The sequence below is a fragment of the Pongo pygmaeus genome, chromosome 10 (assembly GCF_028885625.2).
Source record: "Pongo pygmaeus isolate AG05252 chromosome 10, NHGRI_mPonPyg2-v2.0_pri, whole genome shotgun sequence".
Lineage (NCBI taxonomy): Eukaryota > Metazoa > Chordata > Mammalia > Primates > Hominidae > Pongo > Pongo pygmaeus.
In genome coordinates this window covers 27,420,046-27,447,460 of record NC_072383.2, presented here as the reverse complement: position 1 = coordinate 27,447,460, position 27,415 = coordinate 27,420,046, and the positions used below count along the sequence as shown (strand labels likewise).

Sequence of the window (27,415 nt, the reverse complement as noted above, 5' to 3'; positions counted from 1 at the left end):
CTAGGATTACATAGCTGATGTACTACAACTCTTCGTGTGTTCGTAGAGTTGTGAAATGTTTCCAAGTTAATCTGTGTATTGTATTACAGCAATGAAATCATGACTGCGAACTTTATATAGGAGTTGATTGTTACACAAATAACATAATCGAGGTTGCCTGTTGCCTATCAGGTTTCTTGAGCATGAAGATTTACTCTTTGCTTCTGCATAGGAATAGCCTCCATCATTTATCTATGATAAATATAATATTTGAGCAAATTCTAACAGAATTTCATATATTAAAATGGCGAAGTGGAAACACTTCTCACTAGCTGCAAAATCTTGAGTGCCAGGCCAGGAACTTGAAGAATCTTAGCTCTGCTCCAGCCAGTTGTATCATATTGTCAAATCATCTAACCTCTTAACCTCAGGTTCCTCTTCTGTTAAAAAACTGGATTGCCTTGTCTCTAATTTGCATTTTAACACTGTTCATCAGGTAGAAATAAGAAGGAGCTATATATACTTGATCCTGTATGGGCAAGAATAAAGCCTACTCCAGAAATTGACAAGTCGTTAGGTCTTCCTTAGCTCCCCAATCACTGACTTTTGGAATTGACATTTAACTGCCTTTTCTGTAATGTCTGGGATAGGAGACCACTGTGCCAAAGTGCATTTAGCAGAATGGCATAATAAAGTCCTTTCTAAAGAAAGCGAAGTCCCACCACTGTGGGAAAGACATGTATCAGTCCTAGAGAAATGTAAGTGGTTCTGGAAATAGGCTGGGAAGTTTTTCTTACAACACTTAAAGTAAAGATGGGAAGTGAGCCTTATTTTTCCAACTTGGGATACTATTTATATTCATTTCACAAACATTTATTGAATATACTCTCTATGCTAGACAGTGTGCTCAATCAATATGCCTAGAAAGTGTGTGTGTGTGCATATATATATATATATATATATATATATATATGCACACACATTTTTTTAAATTTTTATTTCAGGAGCCCTTGTTTGCTGCCCGAGTGGTTTATGACCTTCTTTTTTATTTCATTGTTATCATTATTGTTCTGAACTTGATTTTTGGTGTTATCATCGATACTTTTGCTGATCTCAGAAGCGAAAAACAGAAAAAAGAAGAAATTCTAAAGACAACTTGTTTCATCTGTGGTAAGTGTTCTGCAGATGCTAAAACAATAGATGAATAAACTGTTTGCAGGAAAGAGGGGCTAGAGGGATTTTTATTTTTCATGCTTTTGGAAAAATTATTTCAAAATGAAGGTTGGATAAAATTCAGATATGTAACTGAGCATTAGACTGGAATTCTCTGCTTCTATAAATAGAGGGAGGAATTATACCCCAAAGCTATCCTGTCATTATTTCTGTGATTTACCTGATTCTGTGACTATAGAAATGTGGTACAAAATGCCAAAAGGTTTCACCAACTGGCAAACAGGTTTTTAATCACAGTAACATATTTATTATGCAACAGAATCACATTTAATTTTGTTAGAATATGAATCCAAATATGATTTTCCAGCAGCTTGAACTTCTACTCACTGACATCACTATGTTTTGGATTCTGAACTGAGCCTTCTCTCTGTTTGTTTGTTTGTTTGTTATTTTGAGATGGAGTCTCGCTCTGTTACCCAGGCTGGAGTGCAGTGACATGATCTCAGCTCACTGCAACTTCTGCCTCCCGGGTTCAAGTGATTCTCCTGCCTCAGCCTCCCGAGTAGCTGGGACTGCAGGCACGTACGACCATGCCTGGCTAATTTTTGTATTTTCAGTAGAGCCGGGGTTTCGCCATGTTGGCCAGGCTGGTCTCGAACACCTGACCTCAGGTGATCCACCCGCCTCGGCCTCCCAAAGTGCTGGGATTGCAGGTGTAAGCCACCGCACCCGGCCCTTCTCTCAGTTTTTAATTACTCTCTCTCTGTCTCTCTTACACACACACACACACACACACACACACACACACACACATATACACACCACTCCTCTCCCGTTCTCCCATCATCATCTCTCCTAGGGCACACAGCCTTCTCCTTCCTTCTCATCACCTTCATCGTCCCCCTCAGCTCTGCCCTCTTCTCTGTACCCATCACCTCTTTCTGGCTTCAGTTGTCTTTGTAGCTGGTCTCTTGGCACTCTAGAATCCATCCTCCTCTTTGGGTGATCACCCACTCTAGGTTTCATTCACCCTCCTTGTTTCCACATTAGGCTGAAAAAAATCTGTTGGTGATAGTCGCAAAACAAGCCTAAGGGTTCACTGCAACGTTACTGTGTGTAACAAATTGGGTCCTCAATACATTTCATTCTCTCCTTGCTTCAACTTTTGTTGAGTGTTTCATTCACCTCAATGGCTCTCCAAACCTTTTCTACCTTCCTCCAACAGTTGTGGGTGTACCAGGTAATAATGTGTAATATTATGGTATATTCAGTGGAAACAAATAGAAAGTGGTCATTCCCTGTTTTGGGGTGTTCATGATCTATTTTGGGATACAAACACAATAAATAGCCTTGCTATCTCATGCATTGAAGGAAATGGTAGAGAAGTTTACAGGAAGCTGCAGGTACCCAGAGGAGGGATACCTCTCCAGCATGGGGTAGGGAGTGAGAAAGAAGGGTCAGGAAAGCCTTTAGAAGAGATAGTGACTGAGCTGGTGGTAAAAGATGAAAGGGAGAGGTTGCCAGATCAAAGTGAGTACAAGCAGACTCTCCATGTATTCTTAGTTGTGAGAGAACAATTTCATTTGGAATGCCCCAATTCCTACACTGTTGAACTCCTGCTCTCTCTCTGAGGCCCAGCTCTAATGCCATTGTTCTAGAAGTCTTCTCCGATCTCACACATCTGCCCCTAAATTCCTCACATCACACTTAGCTATATGGCACTGTACATATTTCTGTTGTCTGATCACCTCTGCTGGATGCCATGCATTTTCACATCAAAGAAAATGCATGAACTTTATAGTCAAGTAGTCATAGGTCTACACTGGTTCTGCATCCTAGCTATGTGATCTTGGCCAAATTTCTAATCATCCTGAGCTATTGTTCCCTCACCTGGAAAATGAGGAATATAATGCCATGGTTTGGTGTTGTGATGAGTATAATTGAGATCATGTATATCAAAATCTCTAGCACGAGGCTTAACTGAGGGTCCGCCCTCAACACATGTTAATTTCTCTTCTTTAAGAGAACCAGATCCGTGTCTTATCCATTTTTTTTTTGCTTTCATAATTTGCATTGGTGAATATCCATAAATATTTGCTTAATGAATGACTATCCAGTAAGTCAGCCTCAGGCTGATATTGTCTCTATACTTCTCTGGCTTATAATCTACAAAAGGCAGATAAAATATTGAGATTGTATATACTGCAGACAGCAGGTGTGCTGATTCAAGGTGGCTCCAGATTTTGTTACATGCAGGGTATTGTTTCTGTGGAGTGCTGCCCACAGGAATGTAGGGTGACATTGCAGGATGCACTAAGAGATGTAAGATCAATATTGTCTGTTTTCTAGAAGCTTCACGTTTATTCAAAAATCTGAGGGAACACTTAAGTAATTTAACCTAAGTGTAAATTTAAATAGTATTTTTATATTAGAACAAATAGAATATTGTAAAATAGAACAAATTCAGCGTGAATATTTAGAATAAAATAGAAACTTTTTTAAAAAATGAATAATTGGCTTCAGGTACTTTTCGCTGCTACTTTCTGTAACCTCAGTAACAGAAAGGTATACATTTTCTGCTCCCTTCCCTTAAAGGACCTTGAGCAGAAACATATAAGAAGCATTATGATAATGTATATCTAGATATGCATTCATTCCCAGAAGCTCCAACCACACAAATGATATAATTCATCTCATATATGTTAGGAGAACTTAGTTACAATAATGATTTAAATGGTTGCGATATTTGGGGGTTGTGCTAGTAGGCTATAAAATAGTGACTGGTCCGGACATGGTTCCTGGTAAAGTTGGATGTGAAGTTGTGATCCAAAGAAGGACATAGTACCAAATAACAAAGGAGAGAATCTCCATAGTAGGAGAGAACTGGCTCCAGGTGTGTGCCAAGGGACACCCAGAGTAGGACAAGAGGATGTAGATTCTGTGACAGGCAATGGACCTAGTTGGAACTTTCCCAGCCTTGAAGACAATGTCCAGATGTTTGAAAGTGAAACATGACTCAGAAAACAATAGCTAGTGATCCAGAAAGTGGCCCTGGAGGGTGAGGATTAGCAGATGACAGAGCTGAGCAGGAAGCAGAGACACAGATTAGCTCTTGCATCCATATTAATTAGGAACATTGAGTTACTAGAGGCTGAAGATCCAGTAAGAAAGAGATGTCGAAAGACCAGGTGTGACAAAACAACAGAATGGAGAAAGGATTTGATGGTAGGTCAGAATTCCTATTCTAAGGATAGGGTATCTTGCTGTGGCGATATTATCATAAACTCAGTCATTCAAGTATCATAAACTCAAGTCATTCAAGTCAGAAAATTCAGAGTCATTATTGATTTCTCCATCTTCCTAAATCTATATCTCTAATTGGACATCAAGCCCTTTCAAGTTTTCATTCAAAAATGCCTCTTCAGTCTCTCTTATTCATTTATTTAATTATTCTGTCAAATTTAGTTGCATGCCTACTGTTCTCCAGACACTGCCAGGTGCTGGTAATGCAAAAATGAGTCAGACAGTAAAATGGTAGAGGCTAAGATGGAAACAGGCATATTTTCATAGTGAAGTGTTATGGGCCCAGAAGGTCAAACAACTGGTTGTGTCTGTGGGAGTCGGTGGTGGAAGTGGGGAAGCTGAGTCTTGAAGAAGGAATACTTGGAAGGCAGAAAAGAGAGTAGATGAAGGTGTCTTGGTGTATTTGGCGAATGGTGAGAAAGTCAGCATGACTACAAGAACTGTGCTGAGTGGAATGTCAGTGCATGAGTCCAAGAATGACTTCAAGTTCCCTGGTCAACAAGGACTTCTTTAACAGAGACGAAGAAGAGGGCTCAAGAAACACATTTTTGACAAGTTAAGTTTGACATCCCCACAAGCTATCCAGGTGGATATATCCAGCAGGCAGCTGGAAAAAGGAATGGAAGTTCAGAAGAAAGGTCAGTACTGGGGATAAAGATTGAGAAAACATCAGCAAGATGATGGTAAAACCGTGAGAATGGATGATGAAGCTTATAGAGCAAGAACTTATGAAGATGAAAGACAACCAGTTTCCCTCTTTTACATTTCCCCCTCCACTGCCCTGGTGCCTGGGTCTTGCATCCTTAATCTCTTATCCCAATCTTCCCCTGAATCCTGCCACAGGAATGACTTGGAGTATAGCTCTGAATACACTAGTTTCTACTCAGAAGCTTTCAGAATAGGCCAGGCATGGTGGCTCATGCCTGTAATCTCAACAACTTTGGGAGGCCGAGGCGAGCATATAACCTGAAGTCAGGAGTTTAAGACCAGCCTGGCCAACATGGTGAAACCCCATCTCTACTAAAAATACAAAAATTAATTGGGCGTGGTGGCACATTCCTGTAACCCCAGCTACTCTGGAGGCTGAGGCAGGAGAATCGCTTAAACCTGGAAGGCAGAGGTTGCAGTGAGCTGAGATTGCACCACTGCACTCCAGCCTGGGTGACAGAGCAAGACTCTGTCAAAAAAAAAAAAAAAAAAAAAAAGAAGAAGCTTTCAGAATAAAATACAGATGCCTTAGCTTTGAGTTTAAAGCTTGCCATTGTTTCTGCCAGATGTATCATTTCATCTGCATCTCCAAATGTTCCCTTTCTGCCACACCAGAGTAATTGACATCCCCTAAACAGGTCATGTACTTTCATCTCTGGCTTTTCCATGCCATTTCTCCTGCCCAGATGGGAAAGGAACATGGGCTTTAGAGTCAGAAATATTTTTATTTAAATACTAATTGACTCTTCCGCTAAATAGAGATATTAACTTGAGCAATTTATTGAATCATTCTGAATCTATTTCCTCACATGCTAAAAGGTCAGATTGGATTATTGTAATTATAATAGCATATTTAGACATCTTTATAGTTGTCAGCATCAATAGATGCTCAATAAAAATTAAGTACCTTTTATTACCATTCAACTCTTCTCCACTTACCATATTATGTACCGAGGCTGGATTTTTCAAGCTTTGCACCTCTTGGAAACCTTTTAAAATGACCCTCATCAGAATTCATTTTGCCCTTCTTTATGGTCCCTTGGCAGTTTATACCTCTTCAGAATATAACACAACGTGCCTGTTTCCTCTACCGTATTACAGATTAATTGATAGTAAGAACCTAATTTTTATAGCCCCATTACCTTGCAACTGGTAGATGTTTGAATTGAATTCTGGGAAAATCTACTTTAACATTTTCTCTCTTTTGTTTGTTTTGTTTAGTTTGTTTTTCTCTCTTTTGTTTTTTAGTGTTTTGTTGTTGTTGTTGTTAATAGCTCTATTGAGATATAATTCACACATCATATAATTCACCCATTTAATATGTACAATTCAGTGGTTTTTAGTATATTCAGAGTTGTGCATCCATCACCATAATTGATTTTACAACATTTTCATTGTCCCAGAAAGAAACCCCATACCCTTTAGCCATCATCCGATCCCTAACCTTCCATCTCTGCCTCAGTTCTACTTTTTGCCTCTGTGGATTTGCCTATATTGGACATTTTATATAAATGGGATCATAATATGTGGGCTTTTGCAACTAGCTACTTTCACTTAGTAGGATGTTTTAAAGGTTCATGTTGTAGCAGGTATCAGTACTTCATTCTTTTTTATTGTAAAAAATTATCCTGTCATATGGATATACCATATTTTATCCTTTCATTAATTAATTGACATTGGGGTTGTTTCCACTTTTAGCTATTATGAATAATGCTGCTATGAACATTGATGTACAAGTTTTTATGTGAACATACATTTTCAGTTCTCTTGAATATATACCCAGGAGTGGATTATGCTTAGTTATGTGGTAACTCTCTGTTTAACCATTTGAGGAATTGCCAAACTGTTTTCCAAAGTAGCTGCTGCACTATTTTACATTTCTGTTAGCAGTGTATGAGGATTCTAATTTCTCCACATCTTCACCAACACTTATTATTATCTGGTTTTGGTTATAGCCATTTTAGTGGAACAATATTTTAGTAGTGACATTACTAATTCAATCAATCAGTATTTAATTGAGTGCCAACTATGTGCCAAACATCATTCCGAGCTATTGGGACCGTTGGTGAAGAAAAGAAATACATCTGCCCAGGTGGCTCTTATACTCTAGTGGGAGGACAAACACAATACATAATAAACATAATAAATTTTTATCCAAGTTGCTGGATGAAATAACATTTCTTTCTCCTTTGCTGATTATCAGACAGGCTTTTTCTTACACAATCATTTTACCTCTTTATCTTAGAGATGTAATCCAATTTAATTTCATAACTTTGATATGGCTATATTCAGTCTATAAGGAGGTGGTAAGCACTATAAGAAAAAGAGAGGAAAAGGGAAAAGGTGATCAAGAAGGTCAGCAGAAGGGTTGTATTTTTAAACAGGGTGATCAGGTTAAACCACATTGAGATGGTGAGATTTCAGCAAAAACTTGAAGGTGAATGAGTTAGAGAGATGTCAGTGAGAAGAGTTTTGTAACCAGAGGAAACAACCATTCCAAAGGTCCTGAAGTCCAAAGGCCCTGTGTTCCAAAAAAAAAGCAGAGGCCAGTGTGGTTGCATGGGAGGTAGCAATGGAGAGAATAGTAAGAGGTAAGGTTAGTGTGGCTGTGAGGCCAAGTCACATAGGATTTAGCAAATACATATTGCATGGGACTCATACTAAAGAATTATTTATTGTTTATCTGAAATTCAAACATAACTGACCATGCTGTAGCTTATCTAGCAACTCTACTTGTAGGTCCTTGTAAGGACTTTGACCTTTATCTTGAGGAGGTGGGGGAGCCATTGTTGGGTTTACAACAGAAGAGAGACACCATTTCTCTTAAGTTTTTAAAGGATTGCTCTGGCTGCTGTGTTGAGAATGGGCTATGGAGAGTAAAGATGGAAACAAGGAGGCCTGGGAGTCTATTGCAGTAATCCACATGAGGGATGACAATGGCCCAGACCAGAGTGTAGCAGCAGAGCAGGTGAGAAGTGGTCAGATTCTGGATATATTTTGAAGATAGAGCCAAAAGCATTTCAACATGGATTGGATGTGCTGTGTGAGAGGCAGAGAGGATTCAAGAATGACATCTAGGCTTTTGGCTTGAACAACTAGAACAGAGCTGCCATCGAATAAAAGGGGAGGACTGTGGGTGAAGCAGGTTTAGGGAAGAGAATTGTAGTTTATTTGGGCATGCTGAGCTGATTATAGGTCAAATAAGATGAGGCCTAGCCATCAGCCAGCAGAATTTTATGGTATTTTCCATACAGATATCCAATAATGTAAGTAAAAAGTCACCCCTTCCTTGGGGACAGATTTTTTTACTTATTGTGCTTTATATCTTATTATTTAAAAAAGGTCTTCAGGCTGGGCAACATTGTGAAGCTCTATCTCTACAGAAAAAAAAAAAAAAAAGAAAGATACAAAAACTAGCCGGGCATGGTGGTGCATGCCTGTAGTCCCAGGTACTTAGGAGGCTGAGGTGGGAGGATCAGTTGAACCTGGGAGGTTGAGTCTGCATTGAGCCACTGCACTCCAGCCTGGGAAAAGAGTGAGACTCTGTCTCAAAAAAATAAATAAATAAAAGGGTCTTCTATATCCCTGAGTGAACTTACAAAAAATGCTTAGAGAAAGAATAGCCAGGGTTGGATTTCAGTTTCCTGGTTTCTTCTTCAGTATCTGAGCTGTAAAAACCTAACTGAATCCCAACATCCCACTTCACTTGGCACTCAAATTCATGTTTCCATAGATGTTTTTCTTCATCTCTATTCATTTCTTTTTATCTATTCTCTAACGTTGAGAGAAAAGAATTTTATTATCTAGATGCTTTTCTTTACTGTACTTCCAAAGGCTTGAAAATGTGCCCTGGAAATGGAACAGATCACCCCCTTCCCAAAATGCCTGGAACACGGTACCCTAGAGGGCTGGCATGGTGTGAGCCCTTGCTGTCCTCAGCGTGTGGACGGCCATCTCCTTTGTGTTCCTTTCACTGATTCCAAGTGGTTTTGAACAGATGACTGTCTCAATTCTTTCCCTCTTTTAATCCAAGTTTCTGGGTAAAATGACGTTTTTGTTTTTTTTTTTTCTGTCCTGATTAGCAAGCATACCTTTTCTTGCATGATCATTGTTACCTCTTTTTCTCAGACTTGTGGTACAATTTCATTTGAAAATTTTGATATGGCTGTATTTAAAATTATCTGCAACTTTTTCATCTATTATAGGACTGTGCATTTCCAAGGATCCATGGGGAAAAATAAATGTTAGTTGGGAAAAAATCTATAAACGATGGCCTCTTTTCTGGAGGTCTTGTGTACTGTGTTGTTTTTAATCATAACATTTTAAATTGGCACACTCTTACTGAAAGCATTTTTTTCACAATAATTATTATGTTTTGTTTTTATGCTAAGAAGCAAGTACTGATTAAATGACGAATTACATATATTGTGTTGCCTGTGTTTTGCAGGACTTGAGAGAGACAAGTTTGATAACAAAACAGTTTCATTTGAGGAGCACATTAAGTCAGAACACAATATGTGGCATTATTTGTACTTCATAGTCCTGGTGAAAGTTAAAGACCCAACAGAATACACTGGACCTGAAAGTTACGTGGCTCAAATGATTGTGGTGAGTGACCAGAAGGTTTTAATTTGTGACTGTATTGTATCTTTTAGGCTTTCATCTTCTCTGCCCTACCATCCTCCCAAAATATGAAGATTGTAGCAATCATTTTTTGTTAACATTTAAATAGGCCTGTCAATCACTGAAGAACATCTACACTGACTAAGTCATTGGTTCCCAGTAGAATCCTTGGTTATTCAAACCAAATTTGAGTCTCCAGTGCACAGATGATATTTCCTGGATTCTCTTTGCAATGACTAGCACCATCTCAGTGATGTTCACCACCTTCTGACATCATACCTTTTATCATTGCTGATGTCCCACTTCCTGAAATCTGGAACTTTCCCATTGTTAAATATGAACAGAAGATTCATACCTTAAGGAATCCCTTGAATTTCAAAAATCAAGAGTTTAAGAAATTGAATTGTGTTTGGGGATAGTATGATGTTCAGTCCTAATGGGAGAGCACTGATTTTCCATCAACATGTACTTCGGATTGATTTACCAGTGTTGCTGATGAATTTGCACTGATCCTGCCACATCTAGTTGCTTATAACTCCTCAGCAAGATTAGAACATGATTTGAAGTTTCTTCTGTCTCATAGAAAATTAAAACAAATTGGCCCGAAAGGGAAATTAAAGTTACAACTTCAGTGTATACGTATACACATTTAGTGAGTATCGTTACATCTGATATAAACGTTTGCATTTTTATAATTAAATATAGCTGTAAATTGGATATTCTCCCCACCCCCCAAAAAAAACATCTAAGAAAATTGTGTTCACCGTTTGAGAAAGAGGCCTTAGATGACTCATGATCCTCCTAGCTGCTTGGTCCTAAGGAAAACACTTAATAAACACCAATGTTTGCACCAATGCTGAAGTGTCAGCAAACTTATCATCTACTTAGGAAGAGACTGTAGTTAGGGAGCAACCAAAGAACATTTTGGAGGATAACATATTAATAATTATAAGTTCATATAGTCATAGTTTACCTTACCTGCCAATATTTATGTGTCACAAGAGAGCTACATGTAAATTGGATTTTTATATTTCAGCATTTTCATGCTTTGTTATTAGTGACTTGCATTCTACTCTAAGTTGTTTTCTCTGCATTCTTCATTTGACAATGGACAGAACCTAACATTGTTTGTCTTCTCCACTTTTGCCTTTCTGCCTCCTCCTCCTTTTAAATCAGAGGAAAAAGGTAATCATTTTAAGGATGTATATTCATGGTTGTCATTTATACTTTCTTGATCTCATTTGTGAAAAACATTTTGTTTCTGCTGCTGAGGGTAAAAACATGTAAAACATTATATTTAAAATGAGACCTCACATCGCTGTCTTTTATCAAAGTTTGAGTAAGTTTCATCAATATACATTTATTAGACTCCTGTTATATGCCTTGGATGAATAGATGTTTGGGTATACTATACACTAAAGAGTATGATATATTTCCCATCTGCCCAAGGAACATAGAGCTTAGTAAGAGGAAGGGGGGAATAACAAACCCAAAGTAGAATATGCCAGGTTCTGCAAGAGAAATCCAAATGAAAACCTGTGAAGGCTTCAAGATGGAGAGTGGCATCCAATGAGAGCAGGTGAAAGGAATTGATGGGGGGTGGGGTGGCAATATCCCCGAGAGAGGAGAATTTCTGTAGATGGGGAATGTCTGTCTATAAGAGGGAGTAGCCTGAATAAAAGCATAAACATGAGACACTTGGACACTCAGGGGATCGTGAGTTGCCCAGTTTCACTGGCACATGGTCCACTTATAGGGAAACTCTGAGAGATCTGACAGGAAATGTAGATTGGAACTTTGAATAAAAAAGGTAGGCATTTGGATGTTATTTCATCAACAAGGGGAAACCTCTAAAGGTTATAACTAAGGGAATAATGTGACTAGGCAAAAAGACAGGCAGCAGTGTGCAGGCTGGTTTGGAGAGGAGAAAGAGGAAGTTAAAGATGGAATTTGGCAGCAGATGAGATTAGGGGTGAGGATATGTGAGGAGCAGGGGAAGTCGAAGAGAGCAAGATGAGCCTGAGATGCCAGCCAGTGTGTGCCTGGTCATTGGGAGAAAGGCAGTGGGTCATTTCAGAAGGTATCTTTGTTAGGGAGAGAAGCTGGTCAGAGAAGAATTCTTGTTGATTTTGAGGTGAGACTGGAGGCCAGGAGTCACGGGTAGGAGGAGCAGTGTTGGGGTAACAGCTTGAGCCTTGGAGCCAGGAGTATCAAACCGTTGCTCTGTCACTTATCTGCTGGGTGGTCTTGGATTTCATGGATGAGTCTTGAAACCTGCCTGAGCCTCTGCCTCCCCATCTAAATGGAGGAACTGCTGCATTGCCCACAGGAGGGTTGTGCACTCAGTGAGATGATGTGTAGAAAGTGCCTCATAGAGTGCAGAGACTCTCTCTGTAAGTGACAGTTCTCACTGTGACAGTTCACATGGAATGACCATGGAAGCCGTCAGATTAGAGAATGGTGGGGAAAGGGAAAGAGTGTAAAGACAGAAGAGAAAACTTGAGACAGAACCCAGACCCAGGGGATCCCCCATTCAGGAAAAAGAAGAAAGACAAGTAAAGAAGCAAGAAAGGAGACAATAAAGAAGGCATAAGGAGAGCCAGGAACAGGAGTATATCTAAAGCCAAGAGTTGAGGATTTCAGTGTCAGAGTCCAACAGCATCAATTGCTGCAAAGAGGCCAGAAAGAAGAAACAGGTCAAAGCCTTTGGATTTGATGACCTAGAAATCACCAGGTGACTTTTTTACCTTAAGAGAAGACTGCTGTGAAAATGTTGACCCATCTCTGGCCTTAACATTAAAAGCAGCATTTTACCAGGCACTTGTACTTGAATTTCTAAGTATCCAAGTGCTTATCCATGTTTCTGCCCAGCCTCTTCTGTCAGAGCTTTCTCCAGAGCCATGACAAGAGGGAGAAGAGCTCACCAGCTTATTCCAACATGAAACGTTTCATTTCCATCCAAGCAGTGCACATCCAAGAGAACAAGCTCCATTCCTGAATTGTAATGGCCAGGAGAAGGAAGAGTGATATTAACTTAGGTCTGATGGAAATGAAAAGTTATTTGCATGGAAGGTTACTTATGGAAATAGCCTTTTTGGAAAACATCTAAAAATCTGTAGCTGAAAAACCCATTTCAGAAAATCTGTTACTCCAAGTTCTGTGGAGATGATGGCCTTCTGACCATCCTCCTAGAGAGAGAGAAGATTTTGTAGCATGTGGAAAGTTGAAGCACATCTACAATTCAGTTCAAAGACTGTTCTTTCTCTTTTCTTTCTCTACTCCTTTTCTTTTCTCTACTTTCTTTTCTCTTTTCTTTTCTCTACTTCCTACTTTGGTAGGAAACCTTCCAGACATTTTCTGCCACTCTTATTTTTGTTCTTTAAAAATAAGTTCACTTAACAAGTTGATTTAGGTGCTTATCAATAGGGCTTTGGAAGAAGTTTCAAATTCTTTATAATTGATGTTGCTTTTACTTTCATGGATTTATGCAAAGGAAAATGTGAAAAGTCCTTCCTCATATTAGTTCACAAAACAACTCATCTGAATCCTGCTACACTGTTTATGTAAATCTGATTTGTACCTTGGGACCCTTAGAAAATGCCTCCTACCTTTTGGAGAAATGGGAAAAACAAGAATAGAGGCTGGGCGTGGTGGCTCACGCCTGTAATCCCAGCACTTTGGGAGACTGAGGTGGGCGGATCACGAGGTCAGGAGGTCGAGACCATCCTGGCTAATGCGGTGAAACCCCATCTCTATTAAAAATACCCAAAAAAAAAAAAAATTAGCCAGGCATGGTGGGGGGCACATGTAATCCCAGGTACTCGGGAGGCTGAGGCAGGAGAATGGTGTGAACCCAGGAGGTGGAGCTTGTAGTGAGCCGAGATCGTGCCACTGCACTCCAGCCTGGGCGACAGAGCGAGACTCCATCTCAAAAAAAAAAAACATAGAATAAGTTCTGGGAATGTTCCTCCCTCTGTATATTTTTTCACCTCCAATGCTTCAACTTTGTTACCATGTCAGTAAGGAATATTTATACTAATATCTATTAAAGCACTGTGTTAATCTGTTTTGCATTGCTGTAAAGGAATACCTAAGGCTGGGCAATTTACAAAGAAAAGAGGTTTATTTGGCTCACAGTTCTGCAGGCTGTACAAACATGGAACTGGCATCTGCTCAGCTTCTGGTGAGGCCTCAGGAAGCTTTCACTCATGGCAGAAGGTGAAGTGGGAGTAGGTGTGTCACATGCAAGAGAGAGAACGAGAGAGAGGGGAGGGAAGTCTTTAACAACTAAGTCTAGAGTGAACTAATAGAGTGAGAAATCACTCCTTACTGTAGGGAGGGTACCAAACCATTCATAAAAGATCTGCCCCCATGACCCAAAAGCCTCCCACTAAGCCCCACCTCCAACACCAGAGATCAAATTTCAACACGAGGTTTGGAGGAGACAAACCATATCCAAGCCATAGCACCTCAGTTTCTTCATTTGTAAAATTCAGATAATAGAGAATATTGTATCTATTGATGACATTTTAATATGAAATTTGGAGGGGACCGATATCCATACTATATCAAACATACATTGTAAATTAAGTAATACATTGATTCTAAGGGTTAGAATAGCAGGAAACACATTTGTGTCTTTGTATCCATCCAATAATAGGATCAGGGGTCTGAAATATTAATCAAAACTTAAAACTTTCTTACCTCTACCTTCAAATTCTTTTTGTGTGTGTGTGTGTGACAAATTCTTGCTCTTTTGCTCAGGCTGGAGTGCAGTGGCACAATCTTGGCGCACTGTAGCCTCTGCCTCCCAGGTTCAAGAGATCCTCCTGCCTTAGCCTCCCAAGTAGCTGGGACTACAGTCATGCACCACCACACCTTGCTAATTTTTGTATTTTTAGTGAAGACGGGGTTTCATCACATTGGCCAGGCTGGTCTCAAACTCCTGACCTCAGGTGATCCACCTGCTTCGACCTCCCAAAGTGCTGGGATTACAGGCATGAGCCACAGCACCCAGCCTTGCCTTCAAATTCTAAACCAAGCTATTTAAATAGCCACTGTTTGATTATTTGAATTAACATGGAACGTCTTCTGGGATATTGATCAGGGAAATGTGAGTAGATCAAGGTATTTTGGGGATGTATTTTCTTGTCAAGTAAACCCTCATGTTTGATAAAATAAATGATATTTTGAGCTAGTGTTTACTGGGAACAGAAAGTAAGAAGGGAAGAGGAGGGACCATCCAGGAAAGTAAAAATAATAAAAGAAAATTTAGAAAACTAGAGGAAAAGGTATGAAAGGATAAATCCTCCATCCCGTACTGATAATGGCCTTTGAGCATCACTAAGCCCCTTTACTTCTCCCATTAAGCAAAGGATGATGACTGAGGAGGAACAAACAAAAATAGACATCATTAGAAAAAATACCCAAGACTTTTAGATGTTTCTCTAACATTTTGAGGTCATTTTCAGATTACCAGTGTTCATTTGCTGAGGTATATTAACGGATATTTACTACTTAATTTGAAAAATAGCAGGATCCAAACCAGAGGTCTGTATAAGAGCAGGTGGCATGCGTGTCTGGAGAGCTGCTGCCTCCACAAGTATTCTGACGGCACTGGGCTGCTAGTGAGACCTGGCTGGCCACCCTCCCCATGTCATGGCCATGGATTTTCGGGAACCATTTCTTCCTTTTACTGCATCACAGTTGCAAACTCTTCTATTTATTTTTCTCTTGATTGACAACTGCACCCTGACATTGCAGCAGTGTCGATGAAGACAATTTAACTCATATTTTTGTTAACATAATAATTGTCTGTCGTAACCAAAATATAAGTTTCTTGAAAGCCATAATCAGGTATAGAGAAAATCTTTGTTATGCACAATACCAGGGCAGGTGATATCTGTAATATGTATTAACAGCAATTCACTAAACATTGAATGTCTCTGTATGCTAGCACCTGTGCTAAAGATTTGCTGTATAAAGATAAATAGGAAATTGCTTCTTCTCCCACGAAACTCAAAACATTTATTGAATGAATAAATAAAATAATAGGTGAATTGATAAATGAATGGTTTCTTTTTAGCCCTCTGGGAGTTGGACATAATTTACAGAAAGATATACCAAGATAGATGTGAGACATTGCAACACAAATTTCTCATTAGTCAAATGCTATCTGTCCCTTCTTTTGAAAACTGAAGGATAAAGATACAGCAAGGAAGGGTTATGTCCCTTGACCCAAATCGGAGGGCTGATTTGAAAGATGAGGCTGTAGGCACTTTAATCCGTCTGTGGCCTCTCTCATCGTGTCTCTCCAACCCAGCCTCTCTCTCCCACAGGAGTAGGCCTTCCCCTGCTCTCCTAGCAGAGGGGTGGGGATGCACGCTGGTGGGGTTTTCAGCATAACTCACCCTTAAGAATGAATTCTTCCTTGCCATGATCTATCTGTTAAGACCTTAAAATAAAAAGGTCATTCTTTTAATGAGATAGGAAATAAATCTACCCATCTAGTCACCCAGTACTTTAGCCACATAAGAAGAGGAAAGAACTAGCAATTTCCCAAATGTTGTTTTCTGAGTCTGGAAATCAAAATCAGTCTTGTTTAGTTAAAACATATTTTTGAGCAGTAACTGTTGGAGGGGAGATGTTTGGGCTCATGAAAGCCATCGAGTCTTCTAAGATTTCTATGCACCCCTCCTGCTTTAGCACCACTGGCCAACTTAATTTCTGCATTATTGTTATGTGTCATAATTATGAAATTATATGTTCTGTTCTATTACTTCTAATTTACCCTAATTTTGTAATTGGATCTCATTAAGCCAATTATGTAACTGCTTAATCTTTAACTAAACACTATTTTAAAGACTTCAGAACTTAATTTTAAATGTTTACATTTCAAGGAAAGCCAAGGGGGTCTTTGCAGCTCAGAATGCACAATTAAAAAGTAAATTTGAGCATTCAAGGAGATACCACCCTCACTTCCCACATTTTAAGTCCAGACATGTGTCTGTAATTTAAGAGGATCTTTTAAAATGCCCCTCTCTGGATTTTTATTGTCACTGTGGGATCTGTCCCCTATGTTATTCTCATTTTCTCTTTAGTATTCATGTGTGAGATCCATGAATTACCTCATTTTTGCACAGATGTTAACATCTTTCTATTCCTCTTATTAGTTTGTGAAACAGAGACGGAAGTAGTAGGTACTTAACAGCATGGCTGAATGCTGTCTTCTTCATCTTAAGGATTCTGGTCCAGTGCTTAGGTTGTTAGACTTTGGTGCTGGAAGTGAGGATAAAAGGATTTGGACCAACTAGTGTTTAAATGATTTTCATGGGTGGAATTGCCATGGAGAATAAGAACGAGGGAAGGCAGGTAAGACACTGAACCTGAGATGTTCTAGGTTACTTCCTGAATTGATCAGAAACTGTAGATCTGCTAGTGTTCGGGTGATTGGCCACAGAGTTACAGAACACAAGTGGCTTTTGTTAGCTTTTCTAATCAGTGTTTAAGGAGAAGTTCCATGCGAAGGAATAAACCTGAGCATATGAATCTGAAGTTTGATTTCTTAGGATTTCCATTTACAAGATTAGTGACTTTACTTATTTCCTCTGTACTTCAATGTACCCATTGATAAAATATGTATAATGGGCCAGTTAGAACTCAAAATAGAAGCCAACTGAAGTGAGCTAGGACTCTGGAGGCCGCTGGCTATACCAGGCATTAACCTTTCAGTTGTTGGATCATGCAGAGGAGGCGTGGTGGGGATCCCAGGGGCAGACTAGGGCAGATAAATCTGCAGGGGTATAGGGGGAGAGTGTATTTGGAGGGCTTATGAGAGGGGCTTACTTGACAATCCAGGAGATATTGCTGTACAGCCATATCTTTGCATACCAGCTAAGTATTGGTACTGGGTATAACTGCACTTTTTTTGCAGAGCTGCTATGAGGATTCAATAAAATCATGCCACTAACAACACTACAACTAATATAACTGATATGGATAAGTATTGACTATGGATAATAGCCACTAATCATGGCACTAACAACACTACTGCCAATATAACTGACATGGGTAAGTGTTGACTACTTATCCAGCTGACATTAGATAAGTAAGTGCCTGTGCTATGCTAAGTGCTTTACATGCATGATCTCTTTTAAAGCCTCGTGACAACTCCAGGAGGCAGATCCTATTGTTCTTATTATGCCCATTGTACACATGAGGAAACTGAGGCTTCGAGAGGATTGGTAGCTTGCCCATAGTGGCACAGCTTGCACAAACGGATGCCATGCCCATAATGTGCCAGGTGCATGCAAGTGGTCAATAAATGTCTATTAGTATTCGATCCCATACAATGTGTAAAGCTAGAAGTTGTGATTCCTTTGGGAACAAGCAAGGCCAGCTGTACCCAACCCTCTCAGCAGCGCACATGGCACTTTACAGAAGGACTATAAAAATTCAGTCCACAGGTCAGGGAGTAGACCTGGCTAGGAGACAGGAAGTCAGATGACAATCTTACAATGGCAGGAAGGCCTGAGAGGAATTCAAATAGGAAAAAAAAAAAGAACTCGTTCAGAGCTGGTTGGCAACTGCATACTTCCTACAAAGATTAGAAGTATTACAATTACAATTATTACAATTGCAGGCGAGAAAGAAAAAGAGGCTGCAGGATGTTTCAATTTAATTTGACGAGTATTTACTGAGGAGAACTCTGCATGAGGCACTGATAAGAATAAGAATAAAATATCACTGCCCTCCCAGGACCACACTATAACTAGAAGGACAGCTTTATTCACCAGAAATGACTGTGCAAATCAGAACAAACTCTGGTACAGACATTCAGCAGCCAGAGAAACCTTAAGTCAGATCACACCACTGCACCCCTGCTTAAAACCTGTCCATGGCACTTAGATTAAAATCCAGAATCCTTCACAGACTGCTTATATAGTCTGGCCCCATTCTATATTACCAGTCTCATTTCATCCCATGTCCCTTAGCCAACAACAGTCCAGCCACATCGGCCCTTCTTTTCTCAAAAATGCCACGGTTTTCCCTGATGGGAGCCTTGGCCCACCTGTGCCTTCTGCTTGCGGTCATAGTCCTCTGGCTCTTTGCATGTCTGTGCCTTCCCTGACATCCCCATTCCCATTACTTCCTAGCCCACCACCCTTTATTTCCTTTAGTATTTATATTGATCTGACCTTAAATTGTTTTTATATTTATTGGAATGTTTATTCTTCATCATTACCATATGCACCCCATTAAGGCATTTACACTTCTGCTTTGTTCTCTTCTGTATTCCCAGCACCTAAATTAATGCCCAGCACATAGTAGGCACTCAGCATAAATTTGCTGAACAAAATAAATAAGATATAGAGCCACTGGAGCACAGAGGACAGGTTCTTTCTGGCCGAAGGCACTAATGACAGTTTCACCGAGAAGATTTTGAGGAGAGTCGAGCTAAAAATGAGGAGGATTTTGATAGAAGGATGGAGGGGAATATGTTCCAGGCAAAGTGTGTATCTTAAAAGAAAAGTATGATAACAAGAAAGGAAATGAATTAAGTATATGATATGTGTTAGCAGCTTTGCGTGTTATCTTATTTATACCCATTTTATGTGAATTGAGGCTCAGAAAAATGTTAGTCATCCCAGGTGCTCTGTAAATAAGTACTTGAACCACGATGCAAATCCAGATTTTCCTGGGACCAGTGTCTATGATTTTACCTTTAGCTATGCCTTCTTCTAGTGAATAATCAGGTAAAATTTGACTAAGGCTAAATATATGTAAATCAAGTATTGGAGAACAGGTAGGGAAAACCTCAAAACCAAAAGCCAAAAGACATCCTTTAGAAGGAAGAAAGCTGTTTCTGTTTCTCCAATATTTTTAGGAGTTAGAATTTTTAATCTCTAAGCTGCATTCGTGGAGGTGTGATCTAAAATGCCTTGAAAATGCAGGACAATGAATCATTTTTTATTTTTTAAAGATGTGTTTATTCAACAAATGCAGATTGAGTGTTATTGTGTTCCAGGTGCTAGGCTTGGTTTAGAGATGCAGAGTTGAGGCAGATTCTCTAACTTCCCTTGGGAAGCTTTGGTAAAATAAAGGAAATAGATAAAGGAGCGATGATAACACACGGCAGCAGTGGAGTCTGCCAGAGCCTAGGGCCTGGGAAGGGAGGCTTCATGGAGGTCATGCCTGGATGCTTGAGGCTGATGGGGTAAATGAAGATGGAACACGTAGAGGGAGCAGATAGGTATGTCTGGAAAAACAGTGAGGACATTTGGGAGGGCAGGAGGCTAAAGTAGTAACCAGGAGCCAGGTTGCAAAGGGCCTTGTGTGCTTACAAATTTTTACTTTATCTTGGGCCGGGCATGGTGGCTCACGCCTGTAATCCCGGCACTTTGGGAGGCCGGGACAGGTGGATCACCTGAGGTCAGGAGTTGGAGACCAACCTGATCAACATGGTGAAACCCTGTCTCTATTAAAAATACAAAAATTATCTGGGCGTGGTGGCACACTCCTGTAGTCCCAGCTACTAAGGAGGCTGAGGCAGGAGGATCGCCTGAGACCAGGAGGTGGAGGTTGCAGCCACTGTACTCAGGCCTGCGTGACCAAGTGAGACTTAGTCAAAAAAAAAAAAAAAAAGAAAGAGAGAGAGAGAAAGAGAAAGAAAGGAAAGAAAGAAAGAAAGAGAAAGAAAGAAAGAAAGAGAAAGAAAGAAAGAATTGATTTACTTTATCCTGAAAGTTAAGGGAAGCCCTGCAGAGATATTAAACCAAAGAGACAGGAGCAGATTTACATTTTAGAAAGAGTGCTCTATAGCAGTATACGAAATAGATTCAAGGGGGCCATCCTGGAAGAAAAAAAAATAAACAGGTAGAAAGATTTTATTACCCAGCAACAATAATGAGATCTGGTACTAAGGAAATGCCACTGGAAATTGGAAAGAAATGATGGCTATGAAAAAATTAAGGTAGAAGTTTTAATGAAGCTAAGGGGAAGGCTGTTTAGGTCCCTGACCTCAGAGAGTCAGGGGAGGGAGGGTTGAGCACTGGGGAGAGGGAAAGGGTTCCACAGGAATAAGTTGAGGAGAGGTGATCATCTCAGTTTGGCTTATAGTGCCTAAGTGCATATGTGGGCTTGGACATTTTCAAGGCATTTTCATTTTCGAGATATTTTAGATGATACCTCCACAATTGTAAGTTAGAAATTAAGAATTCTAATAAGAAACGGAGTATATGGGTCTGTAATTCAGATGAGAAATCTAAAATGGACAATCTACCAAAAAAAAGGTTAACTACCACAAGGATAAGATTTTAGTGTCTTTTTTGAGACAGGGTCTCACCCTGTTGCTCAGGCATGATCCTGGCTCACTGCAGCCTCGGCCTCCCAAGGCTCAGGTGATCCTCCTGCCTCAGTGCCCCCAAGTAGCTGGGACTACAGGCACATGCCACCATGCCTAGCTGATTTTTCTATTTTTAGTTGAGGCGGGGTTTTTCCATGTTGCCCAGGCTGGTCTTGAGCTCCTGAGCTCAAGGGATCTGCCCACCTTGGCCTTCCAAAGTACTGCCAGATTTTATTTTATGCACTAGGGCATCCCAGGAGAATAGAAAAGTGCCTAGTATATATTAGAGACTCAATAAAGATTTCTTAAATGATCACAAAGATTTGTAATTTGCTGGAGTATACTTGATAGCTGAAATCACAGATTTAGATAAGGCTATGCAAAGGAAACTATATAGACTGAGAAATTCAGAAAAAGCATGCCCTCAGACTTGGAATAGCACAGACCTATCCCTGTTATTTAATAATAATGATGATAATAATGTCAAAAGTCTACTACTCAGATTTTACTCATCAAAAAGTAGAACCAGGAGAAAAACAGTTTTCATAATGGGGCTCTGAAAGAGGATGTTGACTTTTCATTAGCCAGTGAACCTAGAGGTGGTGTGGTCAGTTTGTGGATATCATGTGATCTGACATTGATTACATTTTAGTATGAAATTATGCTGCAAACCCAAATGTTTAGAGCAAAGCAGCCTGGACATGTTCAGTATGTAGAAGCTTTTTTGAAATGATAACCCATCCTAAGTCATTTATTTCAGACTTATGAAGGGATGTTCACTTCTCTGATTCTCATAACCTTAATAAAAAGATTTCCTCCTGCTGTGCCGAAGAAAATTCTTGTTTCCCAGTTCTAGTCATTACGGTAAGATCTTGTTCAATTCTCAGTTGGCTTTCTGGAATAATAATGTCCACATTGTTAGGACTGATACATTTTACTTAGAAACTCTGGCTTTCTTCCAGGGAGTAACAGATGCCATCAAAATGTAAGTTGTGGGAATAAGAACTATATACTGTAAAGCCACACGAATTCTGTCTAATGGTTTTTAATAGGCTAGCATAGCCCATGCCATATTGTAAGTAATTAGTTAAGATGGCAATTAAGCTGAAATACTACTCTTGTTTTAGATAAGGTTATCAGGCAACCGCATGTCCATAGGATTTGGGACTAATTTTATCTAAGGGAATTTCTGAAAAATAATTGCTGAATTTTACAAAAGTGATTCAGCACTTGGATTTCAGAGATTAGTCATTTAATATCAGGTTAGTGGAGTCAGCTACTTTGATGGGATTTAGAGATCAAGATGTTTTGGAAATAATAGCATCTGAGGTAAGTTACTGCAGCTCTCTGAGTCTGTTTCCTCCTCTGTAGGTGGGGATAATACTCCCCTTTACTAGGATTCCTGTGTGGATTAAACACAATCACATCTATCCTAGCACCTAACATGGTGTCTGGCTCACAGTTACTGTTCAACAAATGTTTGATCTCCCACATCTACTTAAAATATTTGGCTAAATAAATAATATGGCTAACTTTAAATACTATTTTGTGGATTCAAAACATTCTTAAACCATTCAATGTTCAAAGTCTTCACTGATTCTACATAGTGTTTCTTTTATAGGTTAGGCAAAGGTCAACTTCCATATGTTCAATAAATACATAACACCTATAATGTCCTAGACACTGCGCCCACATCTGGAAAGGGACGCAGAGGAGATAAAGACACCCATGGCCTGTTGCACAGTTACCTGTTTAGAGCTGAAGGCAGATCCTAGACAAGTCACCACAGGTTTTACATAGCTAAATAGTGAGTATTACCATCAAGCGAAGGTCCGGCAGAGGGGCTTCCTATATTGTTGTCTGACACAAACCCATTTGGCATTTGTTCCTTTGTCTAACCAAAAGTTGGGAGCTTCCATAAATATTTGCGTTGCTGGAACCATTGAATCCATTTGAGTTTACAAGTGATTTTAAGACAGATCTTACCACAAAGAGGTGTGGTATGACACCATCTGGAGTGCCCCAGAGAGGACATGGGGACAGACATACTGTGAATGGGAGTGGTAGGAGCTAATTCTGAGTCAGAACCCAAATTACATAAGAAGAAATGTCATCTAGTTTACTTCTATCCTTACCCTGGGAGGCTAGGGGCAAGCTCTACCTGCTTCTAGGTTATATCATGAAAGCAACAAAGGATGTTTATTTCACTTTCCAAAGAATACATTTTGGGCTCCTTCAAGTGAAGAACTTGAGGCATTTTTCACACATGTAATCAGCTTTTTCATTTTTTCCAACATTTGAAAAAGTTCCAATATAAAGCACATATTTTTTTCTTTAGAAATAATATTCTGGTCTGTGTCCATACCACTCTGAATGCACCCGATCTCCTCTGATCTCAGAAGCTAAGCAGAGTTGGGCCTGGTTAGTACTTGGAGAAATAATATTCCGGCCCTCCAAGTTTCCTTCTGAATTGGTGTTCTACTGTGATTGTTAACTCTTAAGAAAGATTTTGAGTGTTTTTGCCATTGTGTGAGATTATTGATAAGCATTCCAAATACAAATGACATAAAAAGCACCAGTTCACCAGAACCTGAAATTCAAAAATGGCCAAATTCAGAAGTGGTTTATTTGCAAAGGTACCTGTAACTTTTCAAAGAGGTAATTACTCAGGGATTTCTTTTGACTCTCTTGGCAACAGGTTGTGATATAAAGGCCCTGGGTCCCGGATGCACTAGGTAGGCCTATGACTTTGAGAAGAGACTTGATTGCCACAGATGTGGATTCTTCATTCATAATGAGAATCCAAGTGACTTCCATTATCTCTTCTGTCCTGGTTCTAAAATTCTGATAACTCTAAAATATTTAAAATATTTCTTTACATGAAGTTGTGGGTATATTAATGTTTATTTTATCTTACAAACCAGAAGCAACTGGGGCAGGAGTTTTAGAGTGGTCCAGATTTGACTATTTCCATTGTATTCCTTGGGGGGATCATATGTGGATTTCCCTGGCTGTTGTCTGGCTGTTAAGTCCTGATGTTATGCAGTCCACATGATTACACCCTTGTGCTGCGGCCTTTTCAGTAGGACAACACTGATTATGGACAGACAATGAATTTTCTTTGAAGACATGGAGCCAGACACTCTGAGAGAAAATTAAATGGTGATTCTGGCTGGGGTGGGGGGGGCGGTGGGAGGGGCGAGGAATTTCCACTGTCTCAGGCTACCCCTGTGCTGAAGGGCCTGTGAGAATTTCTGTTTCCCAGGCTTAGGACCCAGTACCATTTGGAAGCACTAAACCCAGTTTGAAAATGCCATTTTAGAAGACAAAGACATACTGCCAACAGATACATGATAAGATAACTCATTTTATTAGGGTGATAAAAGTTATTCTTACTTGAGAATATCACAGTTGCCTCACTTTATTTTCTGATGTATAACTCACTTGTGTCCAAGAATAAGAATGAAATAGGAGTCTAGATTGTAGAAAGAGCGTTAATGGAAGGGGTGCTGTTGTGTGTTAGACACAGTGCGGTGTGGTGGTTTAGACAGACTCAGGGACTTTGGAAGCCTTGGGCAGGCATTTAACCTCCCTATGCCTCAGTTTCTTCATCTGTAAAATGCGTAAACATCCCTTACATTTAGGGTTTCCTAAGGATTAAACAATTTAATGTTTTTGCATCATCTAACAGACAGTACATTTTAAATTAAACTGTAAAATATGTATGAGTGTTAGAATAGCATTTCAGGGCTCAATAAATTATTATTTATTCAACAACTTTTGCTTAGTGCCTACCATGATCTAGGGCAATGGATAAGATCCTGCAGGAGAGCACAAATAAAGGATGAATAAATTTCCTGCTTCAGGAAACCTGGGCCTAATGAGAAATAATAATATATGGTCATAAACATGAGTTAATAACAGGCAGCAATATTTGATGAGCTAAGATGAGGAGCTGTCCTCTAGCATGGGAAGAGGACCTTGTGTGTAAAGGAAATAGGCAGATCTGAGTAAGTGAAGCTCAGAGAGTAGGTGAACCTACCTGGATTAAAGGGTAACAGGAATTAATTCTCAGGGTAAGGAGTTCCTGTTTGATCCTTCAAACACAGGAGAGGCGTTGACGACTTTTATGTAGAGGAATTATGTGATTTTTAAAAAAATCCTATTTTAAGGAAGTTGATAATCAAAGAGTCTACAGCAGGATTTCATGAAGGGGCAAGAGTCTGGCAGAAGGAAAATCAGTGACCATCACACTGATGAAAAATGTGATAGGAGGAACTGGCAATAGGAAGGGATGGGTGTGGTGGAAAGAAGATTTGACCAAGAGTGACAATCCATAAACCAAGAGGGCTCGGTTCCTGCACACCCAACCCTGTACCTGCCTCTCTCACTTTCAATTCTGCCAACCTTGGCTTCTGCTGTTCCCTTCACCTGGAATGCTTATCTTCAGAAAATAAAATCTTCCTTTTGTGGCCAATCCACCTAAAGACCTCAGGCCCTCTATAAGAGCACTTTGTCATAGTCTATCCAAAGCATTTACCACTATCTCAAATTACTTGCCTGTGGAGTTGTTACCTGTTTTTCACTGTCTTTGTTTCCTTGTGAACTGGACTCTTGATGTCTTGGTAACTGTTTCCCCAGTACCTAGAACTATTTCTGAAACCCAAAGGGTCTGAATAAATATTTATTGAGTAAATGAATGAAATAATTGATCTCTAAGGTCCTTTCTAGCACCGGTTTTCTGACTTCCTGATTTTAGGTGAAAGAGAACTTAAGAAAACTGTTGTGCTCGCTTCGGCAGCACATATACTAAAATTGGAAAGAAAACTGTTTGCTGACAGAGTATTTAGGAGAAAGGGAAAAAGAAGACTAAGGTTTTGAGTTTGGGTGACTTGAAGAATACTTTTAATGACTGAAATACCAGTTTTTATCCTCTCTCCTCAAACATTCAGGGACACTGATTTTGGTTGCCAGCTCATTCCATGTATGGTGTCAATGGGCCATCCAGAGGACAATGATATCCTGGTCCCTGGAGACAACCAAACTGGGATGTTTCAGGAGAGAAAACAGAATGAAATTGAAGATGGGAGTTTTGGAAATCATACATAAGACTCGTGTTTGTCCGGGCGCAGTGGCTCACACCTGTAATCCCAGTGTGATTGGGAGGCCGAGGCGGGCGGATCACGAGGTCAGGAGTTCGAGACCAGCTTAGCTAACATGGTGAAACCCTGTCTCTACTAAAAACGCAAAAATTAGCCAGTGGTGGTGGCAGGCGCCTGTAATCCCAGCTACTGGGGAGGCTGAGGCAGGAGAATCACTTGAACCTGGGAGGCAGAGGTTGCAGTGAGCCAAGATCACACCACTGCACTTCAGCCTGGGCAACAGAGCAAGACTCCATCAAAACAAACAAACAAACAACAAACAACAACAACAACAAAAATAAATTCGTGTTTGCCAACTAGTAGTAACAGAGACTGATTTATTTGAAACTGTTAGTGGAGCTAGTTATATTTTAGTGAAAATTCCACATGGGGAAAATAACCCAAAAGAAAATGGTAAGAGATTTTAGCAGGTAAGTCCATTTTATCATGTAATAGTCACATGGATTTGCTCATTGTTTAGGAGAGAGTGGCAGTGAAACTAAAACACTCCCCTCCCATTAGGACCTGGCTGTGGATAAAAATTTCTCCCCAGGTCCATCCCATCTTATGCAGTGACAATGACCTGTAATGCTATCCTGACACAAACTGGTAACATAACTGCAGTATAATTCCCAGGCTAACCACCCAGAGTCAGCACAGACCACACAAGTTCCAGGGCATAGTCCTCAAAAAGATGCCCTTACTTCATATGCCAAATGCTTTTTGGGTGACCCCAGGCCACTCATACTTTGGACCAAATAGGTACAAATTCAGGGTTTACCATCATGCCTTCAGTTTGATAATTCACTAGAATGACTCTCAGAATTCACAGGAGCACAGTACTTGCCATTAAGTTTTATTATAAAGGACACAGATCAGCAACAACCAAATGAAGAGACACATGGGGCAAGATCTGAGTGGGTTTTGAACGCAGGACTTCTGTGCCCTGTCTCTGTGGAATCTGGGTACATCACCCTTCTGGTACAGTGATGTGTTTACCAACTGGGAAGCTCCACTGAGCTTCGATGTCCAGAGTTTTCACAGGGGTTTCATTACGTAGGCATGACTGACCTAATCATCTGCCATATAATTGAGCTCAGTCTCAGCCCCCTTGTCCTCTCCAGAGCCGGGCTGACTCAAAGCT

General features: G+C 39.9%; 1 protein-coding gene across 2 annotated transcripts in view; it reads left to right on the top strand.

Moving 5' to 3' along the window:
• ITPR2 (inositol 1,4,5-trisphosphate receptor type 2) overlaps positions 1–27,415 on the top strand; it is a 512,913-nt gene that overhangs the window by 451,332 nt on the left and 34,166 nt on the right. For both annotated transcript variants that reach the window (XM_054443160.2, XM_054443161.2), the window contains exons 54-55: positions 984–1,149; positions 9,611–9,771. In XM_054443160.2, the coding sequence (XP_054299135.1) occupies positions 984–1,149; positions 9,611–9,771 (327 nt within the window). The remainder of the gene's footprint in view (positions 1–983; positions 1,150–9,610; positions 9,772–27,415) is intronic.